This window comes from Brachyistius frenatus, unplaced genomic scaffold (assembly GCF_029030835.1).
Source record: "Brachyistius frenatus isolate BFR_SWC_R1_liver_20210118 unplaced genomic scaffold, ASM2903083v1 Contig_6, whole genome shotgun sequence".
Taxonomy (NCBI): Eukaryota; Metazoa; Chordata; class Actinopteri; family Embiotocidae; genus Brachyistius; species Brachyistius frenatus.
This window is the reverse complement of record NW_027210605.1, coordinates 863,178-883,778: the sequence shown is the minus strand read 5'-3', so window position 1 is coordinate 883,778 and position 20,601 is coordinate 863,178. Positions and strand designations below refer to the sequence as shown.

The 20,601-nt window shown below is 41.2% G+C and overlaps 2 protein-coding genes across 2 annotated transcripts; one reads left to right on the top strand and one right to left on the bottom strand.

The window, feature by feature from the left end:
• Positions 1-2,740: 2,740 nt before the first annotated feature.
• On the top strand, positions 2,741-7,241 carry tnnc1a (troponin C type 1a (slow)). Its single transcript, XM_069723385.1, has 6 exons — positions 2,741-2,846; positions 4,241-4,271; positions 4,469-4,615; positions 5,204-5,318; positions 5,880-6,016; positions 6,532-7,241. Exons 1-6 carry the CDS (start codon positions 2,823-2,825, stop codon positions 6,561-6,563), a joined length of 486 nt encoding a protein of 161 aa, XP_069579486.1. The 5' UTR covers positions 2,741-2,822; the 3' UTR covers positions 6,564-7,241.
• Positions 7,242-14,472: 7,231 nt separating this feature from the next.
• LOC138635730 (dual specificity protein phosphatase 7-like) lies at positions 14,473-18,582 on the bottom strand. Its single transcript, XM_069723363.1, has 3 exons — positions 17,835-18,582; positions 16,952-17,380; positions 14,473-16,115 (listed from the first exon to the last, which is right to left on the bottom strand). The coding sequence occupies exons 1-3, from the start codon at positions 18,202-18,204 to the stop codon at positions 15,805-15,807; spliced, it is 1,110 nt and encodes a 369-aa protein (XP_069579464.1). The 5' UTR covers positions 18,205-18,582; the 3' UTR covers positions 14,473-15,804.
• Positions 18,583-20,601: the final 2,019 nt, after the last annotated feature.

Sequence of the window (20,601 nt, the reverse complement as noted above, 5' to 3'; positions counted from 1 at the left end):
TGCTCATCTCCTCTCATTTTCTGCCCGCTACTACCCAGCAGAGTTTCTATGGCAACCCCTCAAAAAGCGGTGTGCAGTGAATTGTGGATTTGAGATGCGCTGTCTGATTGCGCTGTGTGGAGGAGATGGCTGGCTCTTTCGTCAGCCTTCCTCTGTAAGAGGAAATTGGTGGAGAGCTCCAATAAAACAGCACTCCATATGCTTTCTTTGATGTGTGTGCCAGTCTTTGGTTCTTCAGCATGTGTGTGGGTGTGCATGTGTATGCATGCTCAAGAAAGCTTTACATTAGAATCTAGTGCCCCCTGCAGAGCTGCTCATCACTTTTGGCACCCACCAGACTGCACTCAGTTTTCCAAATGAATCTTTTTGGCTGACCATGTAGACTCATCAGTATGCTTTGGGTTTCAGCTGATTGAGTCGATGCCACTGATGACGATTCATTTCTGTTTTGAAATCCAACAGCAATGTAGCTACACCGCTCACATTGTGTGCTGATTATGAAATTTTGAAAAACGACATGGAAAACATACACAAAAATATTTTTTGCCTCATGCCACGCATCCCCCCCTCTCACACAAACACACACACGCATACACGCACACACACACACACACACCTCCTCACCTCACCGCCTCTCTTTTCATGGGAGCTCAAACTTGTGCATGTGACTGACATGCACTGATGTGAGGTCTTTGTCAGGAGACCTGTGTCTTCATTTGTGCAAGACCCAGGACATGTATGTTGTTCAGTGTGAGCTTCCTCTCTCTCCCTCTGAGTGGCTGTATGATGCTTGTAAGCTGTGCCAGTCTCCATTAGCATCCCATTATAAACCAGCATGATCACTCGTCACTTAGAATGCCTGCCACAGCATGCTTTGTGTGTGTGTGTGTGTGTGTGTGTGTGTGTGTGTGTGTGTGTGTGTGTGTGTGTGTGTGTGTGTGTGTGTGTGTGTGTGTGTGTGAATCAAACAGTAAAGTGATTGAGATGGCCTTGTTTCAAAAGAACATGAAAAACGCAGCAAAGCCATGCGCTGTGTACAATTCAATTTAAATGTGTCTGCAAGTGTTTGGTTTGTTTGACCCAGATTTCTCACCTAGCCCACTATTGATAAATTGGATATCCTGAGGCAGCCTTGTGCAACAATTTAATTTAGTTGATATGTAGTGAACAGCACCCTCTGCTGACTGAAGCTGTGTTGCGCATGAAAGCTAAAAATGAAAATAATCAGTTATGCCCACAAGGACTTACTAGACACCAAAAGTACTGCTGCATTGAACAAGAAGCCAGACATGGACATCGCCCGTAATGATCAATAAAACAGACAATGATCTTTGTCTTCATTCTTACTTAAATCACATGCAAACAAGTCTCTTCTCCACATACACGAGTAAACCAGCCTGTTTCTGTGATGATCTTTGATTTAATTTCTACCTCACATAAGCATGTGCTGTAGTTAATAAATGCAGGTAGTGCCGGTGGTTAAATATGTGGAAGCATAATTATCTTAACTATATTTAAGATTTTGTTCATCCAAATTGCAAAGTAGAGTATTTTTTCCACGTTTGTTTTTTTCTCCTGGTTTTGAGACAGCTGATTTCACCCAGACATAAAGATATTGAAAGGAATTTTGTTTCTGTTGCTCACATCAGTGAACATTTTTGCTTTTAAATAAAATAACATCAACATATTCTTTAATAAACCTTTTCTGGATAAACCACAGATCACACTGTCAACAGTTTTAAAGGGACTATTTCCTCAGAAAGCAGCTCCAGTCTAAGCTGCTCACAGTAATCTGTTAGTAGTCTGGGGATCATCTAGAGACAATAATTTTTTTTTAATGTGCTCTTGAATCCATGTGAACACCAGAAATAAGATCCCAGTCACTTTCATTGTACTGGATGGAGGCAGAAATCTCAACACCCAGAGAAGTAAATGAGAGAACATCATTTTGTCATTTGGGTGAACAGAACCTTTAATTTTGCTCCTTATTTTGTGTCTTCTAACAACATAAGAATGCCTGTGGTTGTCAGCACAAACAGTGATTGTGCTAGAATTTTTAAGGTTTGACATTTTTTATCAGTAAAACGCAGGCCTGACTAACCTAATTAAAATTGGCCGAATTCCATTTAGGTGTTGCAGGTTTTGTTGTTGTTTTATCAGAAGCAAATGTTGAAATGGAATTATCATGAATTTCATTACTTTCCCTTTGTCTTTATGAACATTAAAATGTTTGCCAGGACCTCTTTAGGACCCCACAGTTAACACCCCTCACACCTTTGCCTGCTCTGACTCCACAGAGCTGTCCTCCTCCTCTTGCCTCTCTCCACGGTCAGCTGGCTGTCAATCTCATCCTGGCCTCCAACCTCTCACCTCCTCTGCCCCCCCCCCCACCCCACACTCTATGCAGACACACACTCACAGACACACAATGTCCTGAGCCCTCTGCATCTCTGGTCCAGGTCTAGAGGAATGTTGAGTGTCTCTATAGCCCCTTCCCTGGAGATTAGGCCTCACCATGCATGCCCCCCTCACTTCATTCCATTCCAAAGTGTGCTCCCTAAGAGCTGCTGCATTTTTATCTGAGCCCGGTGATTGTGACAGATTGGCCAAATGACACACATATACACAGACACACAACTGTGGACACACAGCAAGGCACAAACAGAGGGGAGGCTGCTTTTGCCCAGGGAGGGACCAGGCAGTGCCAGGCTCCAGCTATAAAACCCCCCCAGAATGAGGCCGGAGTCCTGCTCTGAGCTGGACAGTACCTTCTTCCTTTGTGCCGAGACACTGTCGGGACAGGCAGCAGACGAGTCTCCAACATGAACGACATCTACAAGGCAGCGGTACGTCCTCTCACAACTCAAACAGATGAAAGTGTGCAGCAGGTTTCCTTTGATGAAGTGATGTAGTTTGTTGGATACTCCCCAAAACTCTGTGAGAACTAAACTGGTTTGAGAGTGGTGTTGTTCTGGATCACAAACCATGATCTTTGAAATTTTTTGTTAGTGTCACATATGACCATTGGTTTACTGTGTGAGACGGGAAGTTTATTTTGTTCTGTTGGATTGGCAATTGTATGGAAAGCTTTGGTACTTGTGTATTAATTTGTTGTTTGAAAAAGTCTCCCATCATGTTGGTCATCTGACATCTGACATTACTTGAATGGCTGGAAAATCCCTTCCGATGTGCACATCACCTCTATCAGCAGCTGATGTCAAAAGAGCCTTAACACCATATACGTCTCTAGATGTTCTCCTACTTCAGCCCTATCAGCGCTGATGGGAGCCACTCATGAGGTCACTGACAGGCTGCGTTCCCGGGTCCGGCAATCTGCTGCTTCATTCATGACTTCAAATGGAGCAGTCACCCTTCACATGACTAATTTTGGCCAGTTGCTCAGACGCTTCTGCGTCCGTGGTCCTCTGGTGCCAGAGCTGGGCTTCAGGTTTAGATAAAAAAAAAACACGGCTGAATTCCAGCATTATCTGTGAGCCCGAGAGCTGTGTGGCTATCTGTCCACCACCGCCTGGATAGTCGGCCGGCTGTCCTGTCCACTCACATCCCAAGTGAGCATTGCAGAGGCAGTAAAAACACACAGGAATGTATATTAGACGTGTTTGTTTAGACAGATTTTATCATATATCATCACCAGAGTGTGTATATAGGCCTTTCTATATATGTGTTAGTGTGTGTGTGTGTGTGTGTGTTTAATTTATAGTGGACGACAGACGATAACTCTTACATAAGCAGCTGTCTCCCTCTCTCATTCGTGGCAGCTTTTCCAGGATTACTGTTCCATTGTTGGGCCAGATCCACAGCTATGCTAATTTAAAGCACTGTGTATTGTGTCCTTTATCTGTGGTTCCTGATCCTGCTGTCTGTTTATTTTTATCTCCTCCTCTTACTGGATCTCACACATGATATATAGGTTCAGTGTTTTGTCAGAAGTGGGCCAGTGTGTGAGACACCTCTGTTGACCGAAAAGTTATCAAAACAGACAGAGATAATTTATTCTGGCTGATTTTACATTTTATATTTCTAAATATCTTATCCCAATTCCAAATCTAAAACACTTCTTAAAAAAATATTTTTGATGACTGCCTGCTTGAGCTTCAGTAAATGTAACTAAATCCATCATAACTTTGTGACCAAGAATGTCTTTAATATGCCAATATTCATGGTGATGTCATAATTTAGTAATTAAAAGTTAACTCTTTAAATTTTTCAACCTTTACAGGTTGAGCAGCTGACAGATGAACAGAAAAATGGTGTGTAAACTGTTATTTTGACCCTTTATTCTCTTGTACTGCCTACATGTAACGTGTTACTTTGCCATCAAGTCAGTTTAATATTGCATTTTCAGATATAACCAAGGGTGATGTTGCAAGGAAAAATCTCACCCTGTCCAACACCAAATGTGTTGTAACGGTTGTTAATTCGTGTTTGTGCTGCTGCGGTGTTGCAGAGTTCAAGGCCGCTTTTGACATCTTTGTACAAGATGCGGAGGACGGCTGCATCAGCACCAAGGAGCTGGGGAAGGTGATGAGGATGCTCGGTCAGAACCCCACACCGGAGGAGTTGCAGGAGATGATTGACGAGGTGGACGAAGACGGTAAATCAACACACTGCTGGGCGACAGTAAAGAGGCTAAATGATTGGTTGTTGTTGACCTCTTCATCTCCACGGATCAGCTGGCGAGTCCATCACTGCACAATCATGTTGTGTGGACAAGTGTCATTTTGACCATCTGAACTTAATGTCAAATGCCAGTTAAGGATCTTAAACACAACAAGATGTGTCAGGCTGAATTAAAGGGAAATGTGTATCAGATGACGCACAAGTCATCTTGAATTTTCCATGTGATGTAATGAGGAAACATTGTTTGTCAAAGCTTCAGTGTACAGTATGCCATGTTGTCAAACTATGGATTTTTTTCTCCAACAAAAACTATAAAAAGAGACATTTAAAGGCCCAGTCTGTAGTTTTTGGCCACATAAATTTCCTATATATACTTATTAATATAGATATAAATAAAACAAATTGGTTTATTCACAGATTATAGACTTTTGTTACTTAACTGTAGGTACTATCTTCTGAGGTGAATTTCTGGAGGTGAAATAATATGAAATTCCATTGTGTGATGAAGTACAATTTGTGTGTGTACATGTGTGTGCGTGTGTGTGTGTGTGCGCGCGCGCAGGGAGTGGCACGGTGGACTTTGATGAGTTCCTGGTCATGATGGTGAGATGCATGAAGGACGACAGCAAAGGGAAGTCAGAGGAAGAACTGGCAGAGCTATTTCGGATGTTTGATAAGTAAGTTTTATGTTTGAACCGTTTTACTGGTTTCCTTATGATCCCACTATTGAGAATTAATGCAGTGAGAGCAGTTAACCGGCACAAGACATACTGCACTGTAAACTTACAGACAGACATACCAAAATATCCATAACAAGAGGATGCTACCGTCTGACCAAATATTTTAAAAAAGTACCACAGTCTAGTTATCAAATTGGAATAGTGAGGTTCCAGCAAAGTATGCTCCCCGTTTGCAATTATGTGTACTGACAAAATGCCAAGTAGCTCTGCAGAGTACAGTGTGTGGTTTTCTCTATAATCCTTTTTGACAGTTCAGAATATTTGAAACACCCACTCCATGTAAGCCAGACACCTCGTCTGAGCATCAAAGAACAAACTTGCCTCACTTTCCCTCACAGTGATGGTTCCCAGACATTTAAATTCCAGATATGATCAGTCACATGTCACATACAAACATGCCACCTTCCCCACGCCCACCTCTAAAGCTTAGTTACTTTTTTTTTTTATTTTTTTTTTTTAAATGTATGAATAATATATTTTACTCCTTTGGTTGTGCAGAAACGCGGATGGTTACATAGACCTCGACGAGCTGAAAATGATGCTGGAATCTACAGGAGAGGCAATCACTGAGGATGACATCGAGGAACTGATGAAGGACGGGGACAAGAACAACGACGGCAAAATTGACTATGATGGTGAGGAGTTGGAACGGTTTTAAACTTTGAAGAGTTATGATGAAATGGTTACGTATCTAACACTTTCTGTAATCTTCATTCATTCCTTGAAGTCAAAAAATTATTATCCATTATCTATACCTGCTTTATCCTGAGCACGGTCGGGGGGGGGGGGGGGACCTATCCCAGCTCACTTTGGGCAAAGGCAGGGTACACCCTGGACAGGTTGCCAGTCTATCACAGGGCCAACACTTATAGACACACAGAAACAAAGACCATTCACCCCCAAGGGCAATTTACAGAATCACCTATTAACCTGATAGGTCTTTGGACAGTGGGAGGAAGCCAGAGTACCCAGAGAGAACCCACACAGGCAACATGCAAACTCCACACAGAAAGGCCACTGGCCAGGACTTGAACCCAGAACCTCCTTGCTGTGAGGCAACAGGGCTAACCACTGCACCACTGTGCCGCCCAAATGAGACATTTGCTTGATAAAGACATCTTCGCTGACTATGACTGCCTTCATTTTCCAGAGTTCTTGGAGTTCATGAAAGGAGTGGAGTAAACCTGAAGAAGAGAAGATCCAGAGTGTTATTTTTCTATTTCTCTGTGACTCCACAGTCATCTGTGGAAAACTGGAAGCTGAACTGGATGATGCTGATGGAAACAACGGGACGACTTTGCAAGATTTAGTCAAATACTGCATCTGACTGTTTCTGTATTTTTCTATCATCTCTTGCATTGTTGTAAATACAGATTGTGACAACTTTTGGGGCCTATGTAGACTTTAATTTGTGTAAATGTATCCAAATTACTTTTATTTTCTGTTGAGGCCAAGTAGTATCCCCCCCTCTGTTTGCTTGGAATATCAACTCTGTGTTTGTTTCTGGCTAAATCTCATCTCTGAAGTGTCACAGCCAGTTTACAAATCTTCTTACTGAGAGGCTGATATTGTTTACCTGGGCAGGAAATATATGTGTGCACAAAACAGAACATATTCATGAGACAACAATGGTTTTACCCCAATCTGTGGAAGACTAGCCAAACTTTTAGAACAATGTACCGCATCTAGTGTTGTTAAATGTTAAGATGTACACATTGTATATAAAAATATTTCTGTATGTCTAAAATACCCTCAAGACTTTTTATTCCCATCTCATGTCCCTGGAACATCTGCATGTTTCTACATGAAAGGTCTGTTTGGAATGTGCACTCATGTAATATAAACAATATGCATTTGTCAGTGCTGTCATTTTGTCCATTTTTCCCTTTGACTAATTTTCTAATAGCTTTCATTTTAAGAAAATTTCTGACCTTCTTGAGAAGTTGTGGAGGAGACAGATAATTCTGTCCATGCTTTAGTGCTTTTGTTGTCCTACTAGTTTTACTAGAGTACAAGACAGAGTCACAACAGTAGTGCTGAAGAACAAACAGCCATTATTTTACTGTCTCATTTCAATTTTGCAGAACTGGTCTTCAGATTTTACAGGCTCATCACAATGCTCGCCTCTCTGCCCTGCCCTGCTGTTCACAGAGCAAATTAACAAGCAAAGAGGACCTGAAATATTACTATTGTCGCATCAAAACAAGAGACACTTGTGTGCAACACTGAGCCATGCAGTGAATTTGGATTCATCTGTGTAATTTGTATTCTATAGTGTCTCTTTTCTACAGTATGTGAAGTATTTACATGGTTGCTGTGTAAGTATCTAGTTTCACAGTCTATTGAGACAAGAGCTATTTATGTCTAATCATGTTAGTGCCCATGTTAGGGGATCTGGATTGACTGACACCAGTTGACAATCAGATGCCTTCATCCATTTAAAGAATGCAGTTTGACTACAAAGAGATAACAGTTGTATTGTTAATACAGCTTTAAGTCTGACATACATACATGTTAGTAAACTGAATATCTGGATTATCAGAGTAGAATGATTAATTTTACATCAGCCAGCATTTTGTGAAAAAATCCTTATGTGTTTCTTTCTGTCAGTGATTTTAGGTTTTGGCACCACATTCACAGGAATCAAACAATCCTAAAACAGTCATTGCATAGTTAAATCATCATTAACATTTTAAACCATCATTCCCACACAAACAGGCTGCAGTTTCAGTAAGTGCAGGAGTCATGCAGTTAACACTGTGGCCACTTGATGTCAGCAGGAAAACATGTTCTTATCTGTTAGTTTGACTCAGTTGCAGTATGCTGAAGATGAGAGATTTCATAGCAGAGTTATTAGACTCTTTCTAAAAAAGATAATACTTAGAAAATTATGAAAAAAAAAAAACCACACCCACACAAAGATAGATGCAGTCAATTTGAAAATAGGGCAAGCAGAATATGTTTATCTTCTATGTGGTTAAAATGACTGTAAAATACAATAAGCAATTCCAAATATGAGCATGTTACAGTATTTGAAAAATATGATCTTTTTTTAAATCAATCCTGATGGATGAGAAAATATTAATTTTAATCTCTTTCCAAAATGAACATATAATATTTTCTGTATTATTTGATTTGTGATTCTGACCTTTTGTATGATTTTGTTAGCTGAAATGGGAATGACTGTGTTTTTTGTGAGCAGGTGACATCAGTGGCTTGACTGATGACAACATCCAAAAAAAACCTCCCACCTCCCTCAATCTCTTTCTGCCTCCCTGGGGGTCCTGTTATCTCTATTCTGTCCCCACGGTCGTGTGTTACCTGCGGGATTAGAAACCCAGAGTGAACCACATGTGCTCTGCCAGACCGATCTCAACAACCTAACGAAGATTGCACACTATGTCAGCTGCACTATCTGCAGTCATAGCAGCACTGACGCAATACTAAGATAATATCAAGCTGAAATTTAAAATCCCCCCCCTCCTCCTTTTTTTTTTTTAATCACACAGATTAAACCACTCGGCTGAACATGTTCTTTATGAGCTTTTAAAGAGCTGTCTGCAGCGTGGAGCAGGATGAGTAGTGCACTCTTCCCCCATCAATGGGAGGCTGGGCAGCAGCGGAGCACTGTGTGAATGAATCTGGGGTGTGGCGCACTAGCAGGAAGTTGGGTGGAGAAGTGATGCAGTTACGTAAAACAGGACTGATGACTCATGCCTGCTGTTAATAACACACACACACACACACACACACACACACACACACACACACACACACACACACACACACACACACACACACACACACACACACACACACACACACACACACACACACACACACACACTGCGGTTATGAACCACCTTTGCGAATGTGAATTTCAGGGAAACAAAAGCCACCATGAGACCTGTTTTCTCATGGTGTGCAACATTCACACCCTTTAACACGGACCATTAAAAGTGACTAAGATAGAAGGGATTTGTGAGGTGATACTGAGTTTATAGATTTGTCTTCATTCAGTTTTATTATACCAGTGGAGAAAAAATGGGTTATTCCATTTGCTTCGAATGAGTCAGGCAGACTTAGAGCTATAGTGACCATACACAGACACACACTGTTTCACTGTTTTACTCATTTGTAAATCATCTATTCAAACCATTAGATCACATAAGAATCGTGATCTACCATTAAATTGTCCTGAAACTGTGTTACTAAGCTTTGCCAACAGCGCAATGTTTTCATAACCTTTTCCCAGCACAGTATAATTTATGGATGCATAAAAAAAAAATCCCTGGAAGAGCGAGGAATACCCCTGGACACAATTTTGAGTTTGGGAGGCGTTAACTACTCATACCATCCTTCTGCCGCCCACACATGCAAACCTCGTTTGAAGCCAACAGGCTTTGGGTTTAGAGGATTCCTGTTTTTCTTGCTTTTCTGCATCACATGGTCTTCGAGGTTGTTCATTGCCAAACATCACAGTTTAATCTCTTGGAAATTTCTCATGCTGTTTGCCATTCACAACAACACAAAATTATTTATATTAGCTTCCAAATTCTCAAGATCCCTTTACACTTATTCTTTTTTAGGTCATGTAAAAGTAATGTATTATGTTTGATGTTCTGTGCTATTAATAGTCTGGCTCTTAAGTGTGGAAGAGTGATTTACAAAAAAATTATACACAGGCAACATTCACTTCTCTAACAATGAACAGAATCCATGGATTTATGAAATCTGATCACATTTTGAATAGACAGAATCTTAGATGAATCTCTGTTTTCAGAGAGCGAATGGTAGGTTGTTTTTTTGTTGCCATAAATACACAATGAGGAAGTGGAACACTTTAGACAAAGAGAGAGTGGAAGGACTGCAAATCAAACTGGAACAGACAGAATATTGTGTCATGACGCTCCATCCCACTTCTGGTGCTGAGAACACTGAAGTACTGTTTCTCGACTGGCTGACCATAATGGCCCATAGAAGAGCAACACGACAAGACACAGAAATCTCAAATTCCACAATAATTATTCATTGATTCAAATGAATAACAGCGATTGTTTTGTTTTAATGCACCACTGGAGGGTTTATCTATTTTTACCGCTTTCAGAAAGGAAAGTAGCTGTGCATGTAAAATGGTGGAAGATTTAAATCATACACGCTTTGTACTTTTTAACACTTTCAGACGCTGTTTCAACAGGACTGCAGATTATTAGATGGTTTGTTTAAAATTGGTTTCCTGACATCACTTTTCCAGGCATTTATGACGTAGAAGCACATCCTGAAGTACAGACCTGCTCTTTGGCTCACTCAGAAACTCCGGACTGTAAGCAACATATGGCCTTGTGTGAATGGCATACCAGACGGCAAAACAGTTCCCAGCACGGCCTCCTCCGCAGCTCCTGAGCAGGAACACATGATAGACAGATGACCTTTACTTTGTGTTGGGTCTAGCAGGACACAAGGAATGTTCACTTTCATTCATGTTGCCACAGATTAAACTGCAAACAAATATCACTTTGTTCTAGTGCTTGGTGAGCGCAGGCTACTGTACATCACCGGATGGTGAAATTGGCCACGAAATGAGAGACTTCTGGTATTAACAGATGGCTGCCTCGGTCTGCCACTAGGATTCCATGTGGCTCTGCTTTACACATGACCCAGTATTCTCTTTGCCAAAACTCACACTTCTCTTCCTCCTCAGAGGACATACATGTCTTTGAGAAGAGACTGATGTTTCACAAGAGTGACTGAGGAGGGTTATGAGGGCTGTTTTGAAAAGATAATGTATCTGTAGTCCGTTTCTGAGGAGATAATGTACTTCCTGTTAGATGGCTGTATTTGTAACGGCACATATGTTCACTGCTCTGTGAAAGCATTGCGAATAAGTTTACAGAAGCTTATGATTTAAAGTATTTTGTTACAATTACTTGTGACTATGATGTTAATTTTACAGTCAGTTCAGCTTCTTAAATGTGTCCTTCCTCTCTATACTGCCCTTACAAATAGGGAAGTAGGAAGCATTGTGCATGACTTCAATATGATTCACGAATTCTGAGAATCCGATGGCAACCCCCAAATAATTGGAGATGAAATTACTGGCATATTATTCCAACACTAAAGGGTATTTCCATGTTTCACTGTAACAATGAACTGATATGAAAGAAAAAGTCATGCTCGTCATCATTTCTGGTAAAAAGCAAAGAATGTATCATACAGCTGTGTCTGAATGTTGCCTTTTAAATACAGTATAATAAAGACAGCACGGCGTCCATGATGTCATCCCTTCCTCAGTGTCATGATGTCAGTGACAACATTCAGCCAAATACTGAGATTAGGATTATTCTCCTCGGCCCAGAACATCTGCTCTACACAAACAGAGTGAGACCATGGGAGTTCAAATCCCTGCAGTAAAGATGGCAGTTATTCAGATGAGATTGGCATTTACAGCAGGATGGCCAAACGTGTAGAGGACATAAGAGACCAACATCTAGAAATGTTGAAACTTTTAAAACAATTTTTTTTGTCATGGAAATAAAAAAGTGAATTAGTGGACATAAAGACTGAGTCTGAGCTGAATGAATGAGCTATCCCTGTTATAGTGCATCACAAGCAGAAGCAGCTGTGAAATTATTGTCAATCATGCAGTATGCTAAGTATGTTCTTATAACCACAGCAGGTGTGAACCAGCTCTGACTGGCTTCTGCTCAGCCTCAACCGCACACACACACACACACACACACACACACACACACACACACACACACACACACACACACACACACACACACACACACACACACACACACACACACACACACACACACACACACACACACACACACACACACACACACACAAAACATACCATAAGCATGCTTGCAAACTGACACATGCCCCCTCCCACCCTCACCCTGAGCTAAAATCCAGTCAGCCTCGTGCACATCTGCTTCCCCAGTAATGTCTGCTGAGTAAGCAGTACATTTGCCTCTGCTTCCCTTCATGGGTGATCACAACAGGACAGAAATACTCCAATTATCTGTCACACAAAACGTTCTATGGCAGCAAAAAAAAAAAAAGAAGAAAAAGATCACACCAACAGGCATCCTTTTTTTTTTGCTATGTTTAGAAATGATCATTTTTCCTCATCAAAGGCTTCACTTGAAAAGTTCTGTCGCACTGCACAGCAAGCTCTGTAATTTCTGTTTACATGAGCAGGCATGAGTTGCCTACAGATTTTCTTGAGCAACTTAGTAACAGGAGAAAACAGGGGCTTTTGAGACCTCACACCTTGCTTTGAAGCTGGCAGCAGAACACAAAATGATTTATAATTACAGATTGCAAACTTTCAGGAGAGACATTCAGCATGAAATAGTCTGTGCCATAAAGTATTGAATGGTAGCTGCACGGAAATTCCAGACACAGGCACCTACTGTACATTACATATGAAGAGAAGTGTTTGAAGAATACTATGAAACAACAATAAATAATGGTACTTGAAGGTTTGTAACTCTATAAATCATTATTCTTTACTCTTGTAAAGTCCTGGGGATCTAGATATACAGTAAGACCACAATGATTAATGGTTCTCACTCCATCGTCCCCAAGCACTGTACTCTTATCTTTCATACATTGCAGCTTCCCATTGCCTTATCGTGGGTGTCTTTCCAGTCATAATCACAGGTTTACCCTGCAGGTATGTGGCTGGCCAGGTTCAGTCATGCTGGAAAACCCATCACTCAACAGCTTTTATTATCACCACTGCAAGGTGTTGCTAGGCAAGTCTCTTCATGTGCTGAGCTGCTGCTCTGAAAGTCGAAGGTTTTCGTTTTTAGCCCCGCTACAATATTTTCACTCATCTCAGCATAGAAGCTGCAACTAATACAGTTTTAGTGTCGTATTTAAGTCATTAAATCCCACAGAGTGACAGTTATTGGACCATGAACTGCTGCACAGATCGACTACAGAAGATTAGCCCCCAACCTGTTTTTTGTTTTGTTTTTTTTCACACTTAAGAGTTTGGCTTTCGTTCAGGAAATAATTTCCTAAGCTAAGGGAATTCACTGCATCATCTGTCTGTCGTTTGGCAAAGAACATATGAATACATCTCTCACACAAGGTACAAACAATACCAAACCAATTTAAAGTTCAGGGAGTTGGAAGTTAACATTAAGCTCAGAAAAGACTGAAAAAAAAGAGGTTTCCTCAGCAACTTTATGAACACATTTGGAAATATTAATACTTTGTGTTGTCTAATTATTGGGTGAAGAGACAAAGTGAGGACCAGGAGATTTCTCCTATTGACAATAATATATGTAACTAGTGTGATTCAATGTGTGAAACCACATAATTTGATTTCCCCAGGCATTATAAAGAGGACTTTAACTTTCCTTTTAAGATTCAGTTTTCTGGATTATAGTCATATTTTAATATCAATTCTGTTAACACTTCCCTCTTTACTGGTAGCATGAGAATATTAAAAGTACATCAGACAAATGATGCTAATTTCCCTCTCTAAATGGCATTTTGTATGTGAAGATGTTAAGGAGTTCTCATTTCCTCTTTTTTTTTTCAAAACAAATTACATTTATGGTTTTACAGGATATTGCACTTTTGCCAATAAATGTTTAAACCACAATAAACAACAAAATAACTGAGGCAAAGACCCTTCGAAAGCCATTGCCCAACCCTGTTATTAAATTGTATCTCTCAAGTTGCAGAGGAAAGCCATCGGAAGTCTTGTATGTGTGGTAGAGGACATGCTGTGTCATCTTCCCCTTCCTCTATGCGCTGTTTGACTGACTGATTGTGGGTGTGCGCGCACTGTGGTATTGACAGATGTGGCCCTGTCACTGTCTTTGTGTCAGAAAGCCTGTGGGAGACAGGAAGCCAGGCATCAGAGTGGACAGAAAACAGACAGCTGACCACACCTACAGCCTTGGGGCTGGACAGCACACAACAACTACTTCCAACTCTCTGACTTCTCAGCGCACTCGTTGGTCCTGACTCAACCACACAGCCGCTTTCATTTCAATAAAGTGTGCTATCGACTTTCAGTGAAAAACTCCAGTCTAAACAAAGACAAACAAATGACTTTCAAGTAAAAATATACAGTATATTTGTTGTATAAACTTGTACAGAATGTCTTGGACATTTATATATACTATACATAAGGGTCCAAACAGGGTCACTTTCATATCCTTCATGATTTTCAGAAAATGTCCCCCATATCAACCACATTTTATGTACATCTTTACAAACAGACCAAACGAAACAGCCCTTGGGTACACTTTAAGAGGCCATAATGAGATACAGATGCCTTGTATAAAAATCCCTGATAATGTCTCTCTGTGAGGTAAGAACACATTATTCAAACTCATTTCCTTTCATACATCAAACTCATTCATTTGTTCTGAGACGAGACTGGCAATAGAGAACAGCTAATTACACATCATGTTTCCTGTAACTTTACTGTGCCACAGAGGGAGTAGCTGCTGACTGAAGAATGTCGGTGTATAAAACAAGGTGGGCATCCATTTGTTTATACACTGATTACTTACATATTGGTTCCTTTCAATCGGAGCAAGAGCGAGTCCTATACATTACACCTCGACAAGGTAACTGACATGTTAAGGTACGGTCAAGGCCTCAACGACGACAGGCAAAATGACCCAAAGGTTACAAAAAAAAAAAATCCTTGGCAGAACATAATCACATGCAAATGAAGCAGTTATAAGCAGTAGAATGTACAGAAGTGCTTCGGAAGAGTGATATATTTAAACTGATATTTTCTGCAAAATATCACAGTTAAAATACACACAGCAATGGTCACTCAAGCTGTTAATGTTTAGCAGATATTAGTGAAAGTATTTGGAGTGAAAGCACAAGAAAAAAAATGCTTTCTGTGGTGGCAGCAAACGGCCATCAGTAGAAAAATGTATTGAAGGTTGGATGACTGGAGTAGCTAATTTCCCTCCACTAGAGTACCAACAAAACATCTCGAATTGGTCCCCAGGAAACATTCTGCTTGGCCACAAACTCATTTTAGACCATCAAGGCAAAAATACATAATTGATACAAAGAAATACATCCGTTTTACAGCTGGTGAATAACAGTCAAACAACAATCCTAGATGTATAATAGAAAAGTTATGAAATGTCCTGCTATTATGGCTGTACATGACCGTTCATAAATGCCATGTATGGTGGATAGCGAAGTGGATCCATGTGTTAGATATTAAGGCATCGAGAGTGGATCTAACAGGGCCTGTTTCCTGTTCCTTCAACAGATCAATGCAGTTGCTTTTGATGCAGAAATACTGAAGCTGACTTACTGCTTGTGTCAGCTAGTTAAGCATCTGACAGGCTCAGAAAACCTCAGAGACGCCACAGGAAACAACAAACAGAAAGAGCTGTCCTATCGATCCTCATGTGGACTCCAGCGTGTCCAGCTGAAAGACATTGTGATTGGTCGGTGTGGTGAAGAAGAGCTGCTCCTCGCTGGTGGGACGGTTATCGCAGGGACTGTGTAGCCCCAGCTTCCTTTCAAAGTCCAAGAGCTGACCCATGAAGTTGAAGTTGGGTGAAATGTTGGACTTCTTCCTCTTGACAAAGTCATAAGCATCGTTCAGAGAGAGGTTGAGTCTCTGCATCAGGTAGGCCACAGTGACTGTGACGGAGCGGCTGATGCCGGCCAGGCAGTGGACCAGGATACCACACTGCTGTGATCGAGCCTCATCTGAAAGGGAAAAATCTCTGGTTATCCTCAGATACAGATTTAAGTGTAACGAACATAACATTGCAGTTTTTAATTTAATCTGAACAATATTTTCCTGACTATAAAATTGAAAGTAGATTTAGAGTTATCAAAGTGGTTCTGGCTGCTAGTTGACAGAAGAAACCCTGATGACAAAATAATACCAATTCTTCTTTTAACAGTTGATTTGAGGAAGAAAATAATTTACCCAATACCCTGTTAGTTACAGACATTAGCAAACAACTGCCAGCTAAATAACGCAATGCAGAACTTGTAACCCTGGAATCAAACACAACCCCAGAGAGCGGAAACAACTCTTCCTTCCTTATTCTACCTCTAACCCTCTTAAGAAACTGGTTCATGACACACAGCACTGCAACCACCAAACAAACAAGTGAAGAGCTGTGGTTTCAGGTGCAGTTGGTGTGACTAACACTGAATGAAAAGCAAAATTGAAACATAATGTTGTGTTGCCACAACCTAAAAAAAGATGTTTTCACACGTAAGTGTTGTTGATCTTTGTAAAAACAATTCAATGATAATGTTGTCCAGCAAATGATAGAAGCTTAGCAACAAACACATTCATGCCCCAGTGTACCAATATCATTGATTATAAAATCATTATTAAAGCAATTAGAAAATAATGTATTCATTCTCTGGTTTAACTCTCATGTACGCAAAGGTCCCCAGATGACTTTGGCTTACAACGTATGTACAAAACAATCCTTGTGGCAAAACAAACAACTCAACAAAAAACATTTGTCTAAAGTGTGTCAGTGTGTTTAATGTCCAGCGATGCCAGTAATTAATTTACTCACCTATAAATGATATTGCCTCTGGAAAGAACTGGGACAGGTTCTGACTCCAGTGGTCCGAAATGGGTATCTGTTTGTACCTGAAGTGGCCATCGTGCTCAAACATGTTGGGGAGATTGGGTGTGACGTTCAGGATGTACTTGATGTTGTACTGGCCCAGCACATCGAGGTTAGTGGAGTCTTTGGCGCAGCCCAGGTAAAGATACGGTAAGATTTGGACGGGGAAGGCGGGCTGGTTGCTGGGGATGGGGCTCTCCTCGGACTCTGTGGCACTGCTGGGCTCTCGATCTGACTCCCCATCAGAACAATCGGAACTGATCCGGAGATTTCCGAAACCCAGAACAGACATAGGTGGAGAGGAGCTGGGACAGGAGCTGTCCAGGAGGGTCTCACAGTGCTCCGGGTACCCTGTGTGGAACTTTACAAATCCACCTGGATAAGAGCCAAAACACAAGAGTCACATTTACACATTTAGATCATTTTAAAGGGGGCTCCTTATATAAATAGTTCATTTTAATCATATTTGAATGGTCAAAACGTTGCTGGGTGCTGAAGCAGAACTGTACAGACCCCCCCCAAAAAGGACCATTCATGAAATGCATGCCTGTTCCTGCTGGAGCAAAACATGGTGCAGCCATTTTGGAATTTTAATTGAGAATCTCAGTAGTGACACAAACTTTGGAGCAGCCTTGCAACCGCAAACACACCGAACGGGATGAACATGACCACACAAGTTACATTTCTATACAAATACACACACCGTTACAGTTTCGTTTTGACCTCCAAAAGGTTTGAAAGTTTTTTTTAAATTTTTTTTTAGAACACACAACATCCGCGCGTAATGACATTGTTCTTAGATTATTTTTTTGAAAGGAAAACCATTTACCTTGGAGGTAAAACGCTTTACAGCCGTCCTCCCACAGTTTTTGAAGAAGTAGACCCAAAACAGACGCTGGCGCTCCGCTGTCCTGCCAGTCCACGGAGCACTCATCGTACAGGACCACCGTGTCCGTCTTGCACCGTCTTATAAACTTCTCCTTGTCCTCGTGGTTGGGGATGATGGTCCGGATGGGTATGTTGCCCTTCTTGAACCTCCGGAGCATCAGCCCCGGTATGGCCAGGTTTATGGCGCTCTCTATGTGGGATGACTCGTAAAGCTCATGTGAACGGCAGTCCAGCAGGAGCAGAGAAGTGCCCCCGGACTCTAACTCGAGTTGCAGCCATTCCACGCTTTTACTCGGCGTCACATTAGACATATCGGACTCAATATCATACTACATGCACGCGCAAACACTTACTACATGGTCCATCGAGCGATCAACTACATGTCCGCCGAAACATGAAAAAGAAGAGGCGTCAAATGTTGCCCCGCCAGTGCATGGCGCTTCTGCCTGAGCGAAGAGAGTTCCCCTTTTTCCTCCTCTCCGTTTCCATCAGTCACAGAGTCAGACCTGCCCCAGTAAGACAGCAAGGCGAAAACTTAACGGAGACCTGTTTACACTTTCATTTACAAAATACACGTTTTAAATTGGAATGTTTTATGGCCAGTAGTCTCTGCGTCAACTTCAGCTGCTCCACGCCGTGCCAGGGTCCTGCATGCACATTCTCCTTTTACCATTCCGATGCATGGGAGGCTTTTTTTTTTTTTTTTTTTTTTTTTTTTTAGTTGACAGTAGAGCAACTCAAGAGGGAGGAGTTTAGTCCTTACGATTTAAAGTCATAGCAGAGATATCGCAAAGTTTTGTTCTGAAGGTCTCAATGGAATATTTTTGTCAATCACCATAACCGCACCATCAAATTCCTTAGCAAACGTTTGTGATATTATTGCAAATTTATTCTATCTCTAAAAGAGATTATTATAACATGATTTCTACGGATGGCATCGTAGGACTTCTATTATTTCCTAAGGTATCACTTAGGTGTTCTGTTGGGGGCCCAATATGTGTCTGGGTTAGTAAAACAGCAGTATTTACACAGTTTAACATTTCAGGATAAATTGCACCTTTGAAGATGGGATTTAAAAAAAAAGAAGTTTTTACCAGTAACGTGGGATTGCATTGTTCCAGATAATAGAGCAACATTATCTCTTGTTCACAACGAAATTCCCCAGGCTTTTGGGGGGTTTTCTGGAGTACTTTCATGATACCTTTTGAAACATACTGTGTTTTATCCGGCACAATTTTACACACAACATAGACTAAACAACAAGCTACTATATATATATATTAGAACAGGCCCGGTTAATAACACAGGATTTCATATGTAATGCATTATTTACAAAGGATGAACACATATCATTAACACAAACACTAAATAACAAATGATGGAAGCTCCACCATCCTTCATTCAGTCTGCACTTTGAATTGGTCATGCATTTTGTTGTAGAGTATTTCACAACGGAAGGATGCCGCCATCTTTCATCACGATAATATCACTTATCAGATTGTACACACCCCTGAAACTGCTCTCTTTCTCAATTTTCATTTTATTCACGAGTTGGAGTGTATATAAAAAATATATATATATATATATATTGAATGGTGACTGCAGAAGGAAATTCACAACACTGCTGCTCTGCCTGAGTGTCTTTTCTTAGGATGTTACCAGAGCGTGTTTTGTTACTGATGTGTGTAATAATGCAGGAGAATGGTGAATAAGGAGGAATAAGAGAGGGAGAGGGAGAGAGATGCGTGCGGTGGGAATCCAGCCATGCAGCTCATCTGTCTGCACACGTGAGTGGGGGAGACACAGATGTGCAGGGTATCAGGATTAACACAGAATGAGGACTAGAGCTAAAGTTGCGCACGCACTCACACACACACACACACACACACACACACACACACACACACACACACAAACACTGTCAGGCAACGTATCATTGCCACTCTACACTGCACCACCATTTCAGCACCTGCCTTCAACAGACAGCCTCCACATAATGGCAAGAGTTTGAAAACCAACACACACACTCACGCTGCCTGTGGCCCCTCATGCCCACATGATCGCTGCTCCAGAGGAACTCTGTTCCAGTAAGCGTAGAGAGAGGTGTTGGACTTGCCCTCAAGCTTACCATAATAAGGAACTGAGCAGCCTGCAACTACAAAAGACAGTAATGAGGGAGGATAACAATGTGTGACAATGAGGTCAGACAATGTACGAAGGTGTCTTTAATGCCAACAACACTTTACAGTCTTTTGTGTGTTTTGCTGGATTTACTGTATAAAGCAACATTTGGTTTAAGAGAAAGGAAGACCTTGTTTTATTTTGTAAAATCCAAGAACAACATGGAGCTGTCATATATGCAACTGTATGATGTGTCTCAAAATTTTAAATCAAAATGCACCAAATCAACGTAACACATAACAAAGCTTATTTAATCAAAATCAAAGACTGCTGTTCTGACATGCAGAGACCTGCGTGATAGTGGTGGTCACCTGACTGCTTCACTTCGGTTACATAATGTGCTCCAAACGTGAGCGAATGGTAATTCTCCCAGAGCAAAGAGAGGAGATGTCTTTGGTTTACAGAATCCCAGGTTTTTGCATGTCAAGTGCTGCTTTGAGGGCTTTCACGTATACCCGGCGGATACATACACACACACACACACACACGCATGCACGCACACACACACACACACACACACACACACA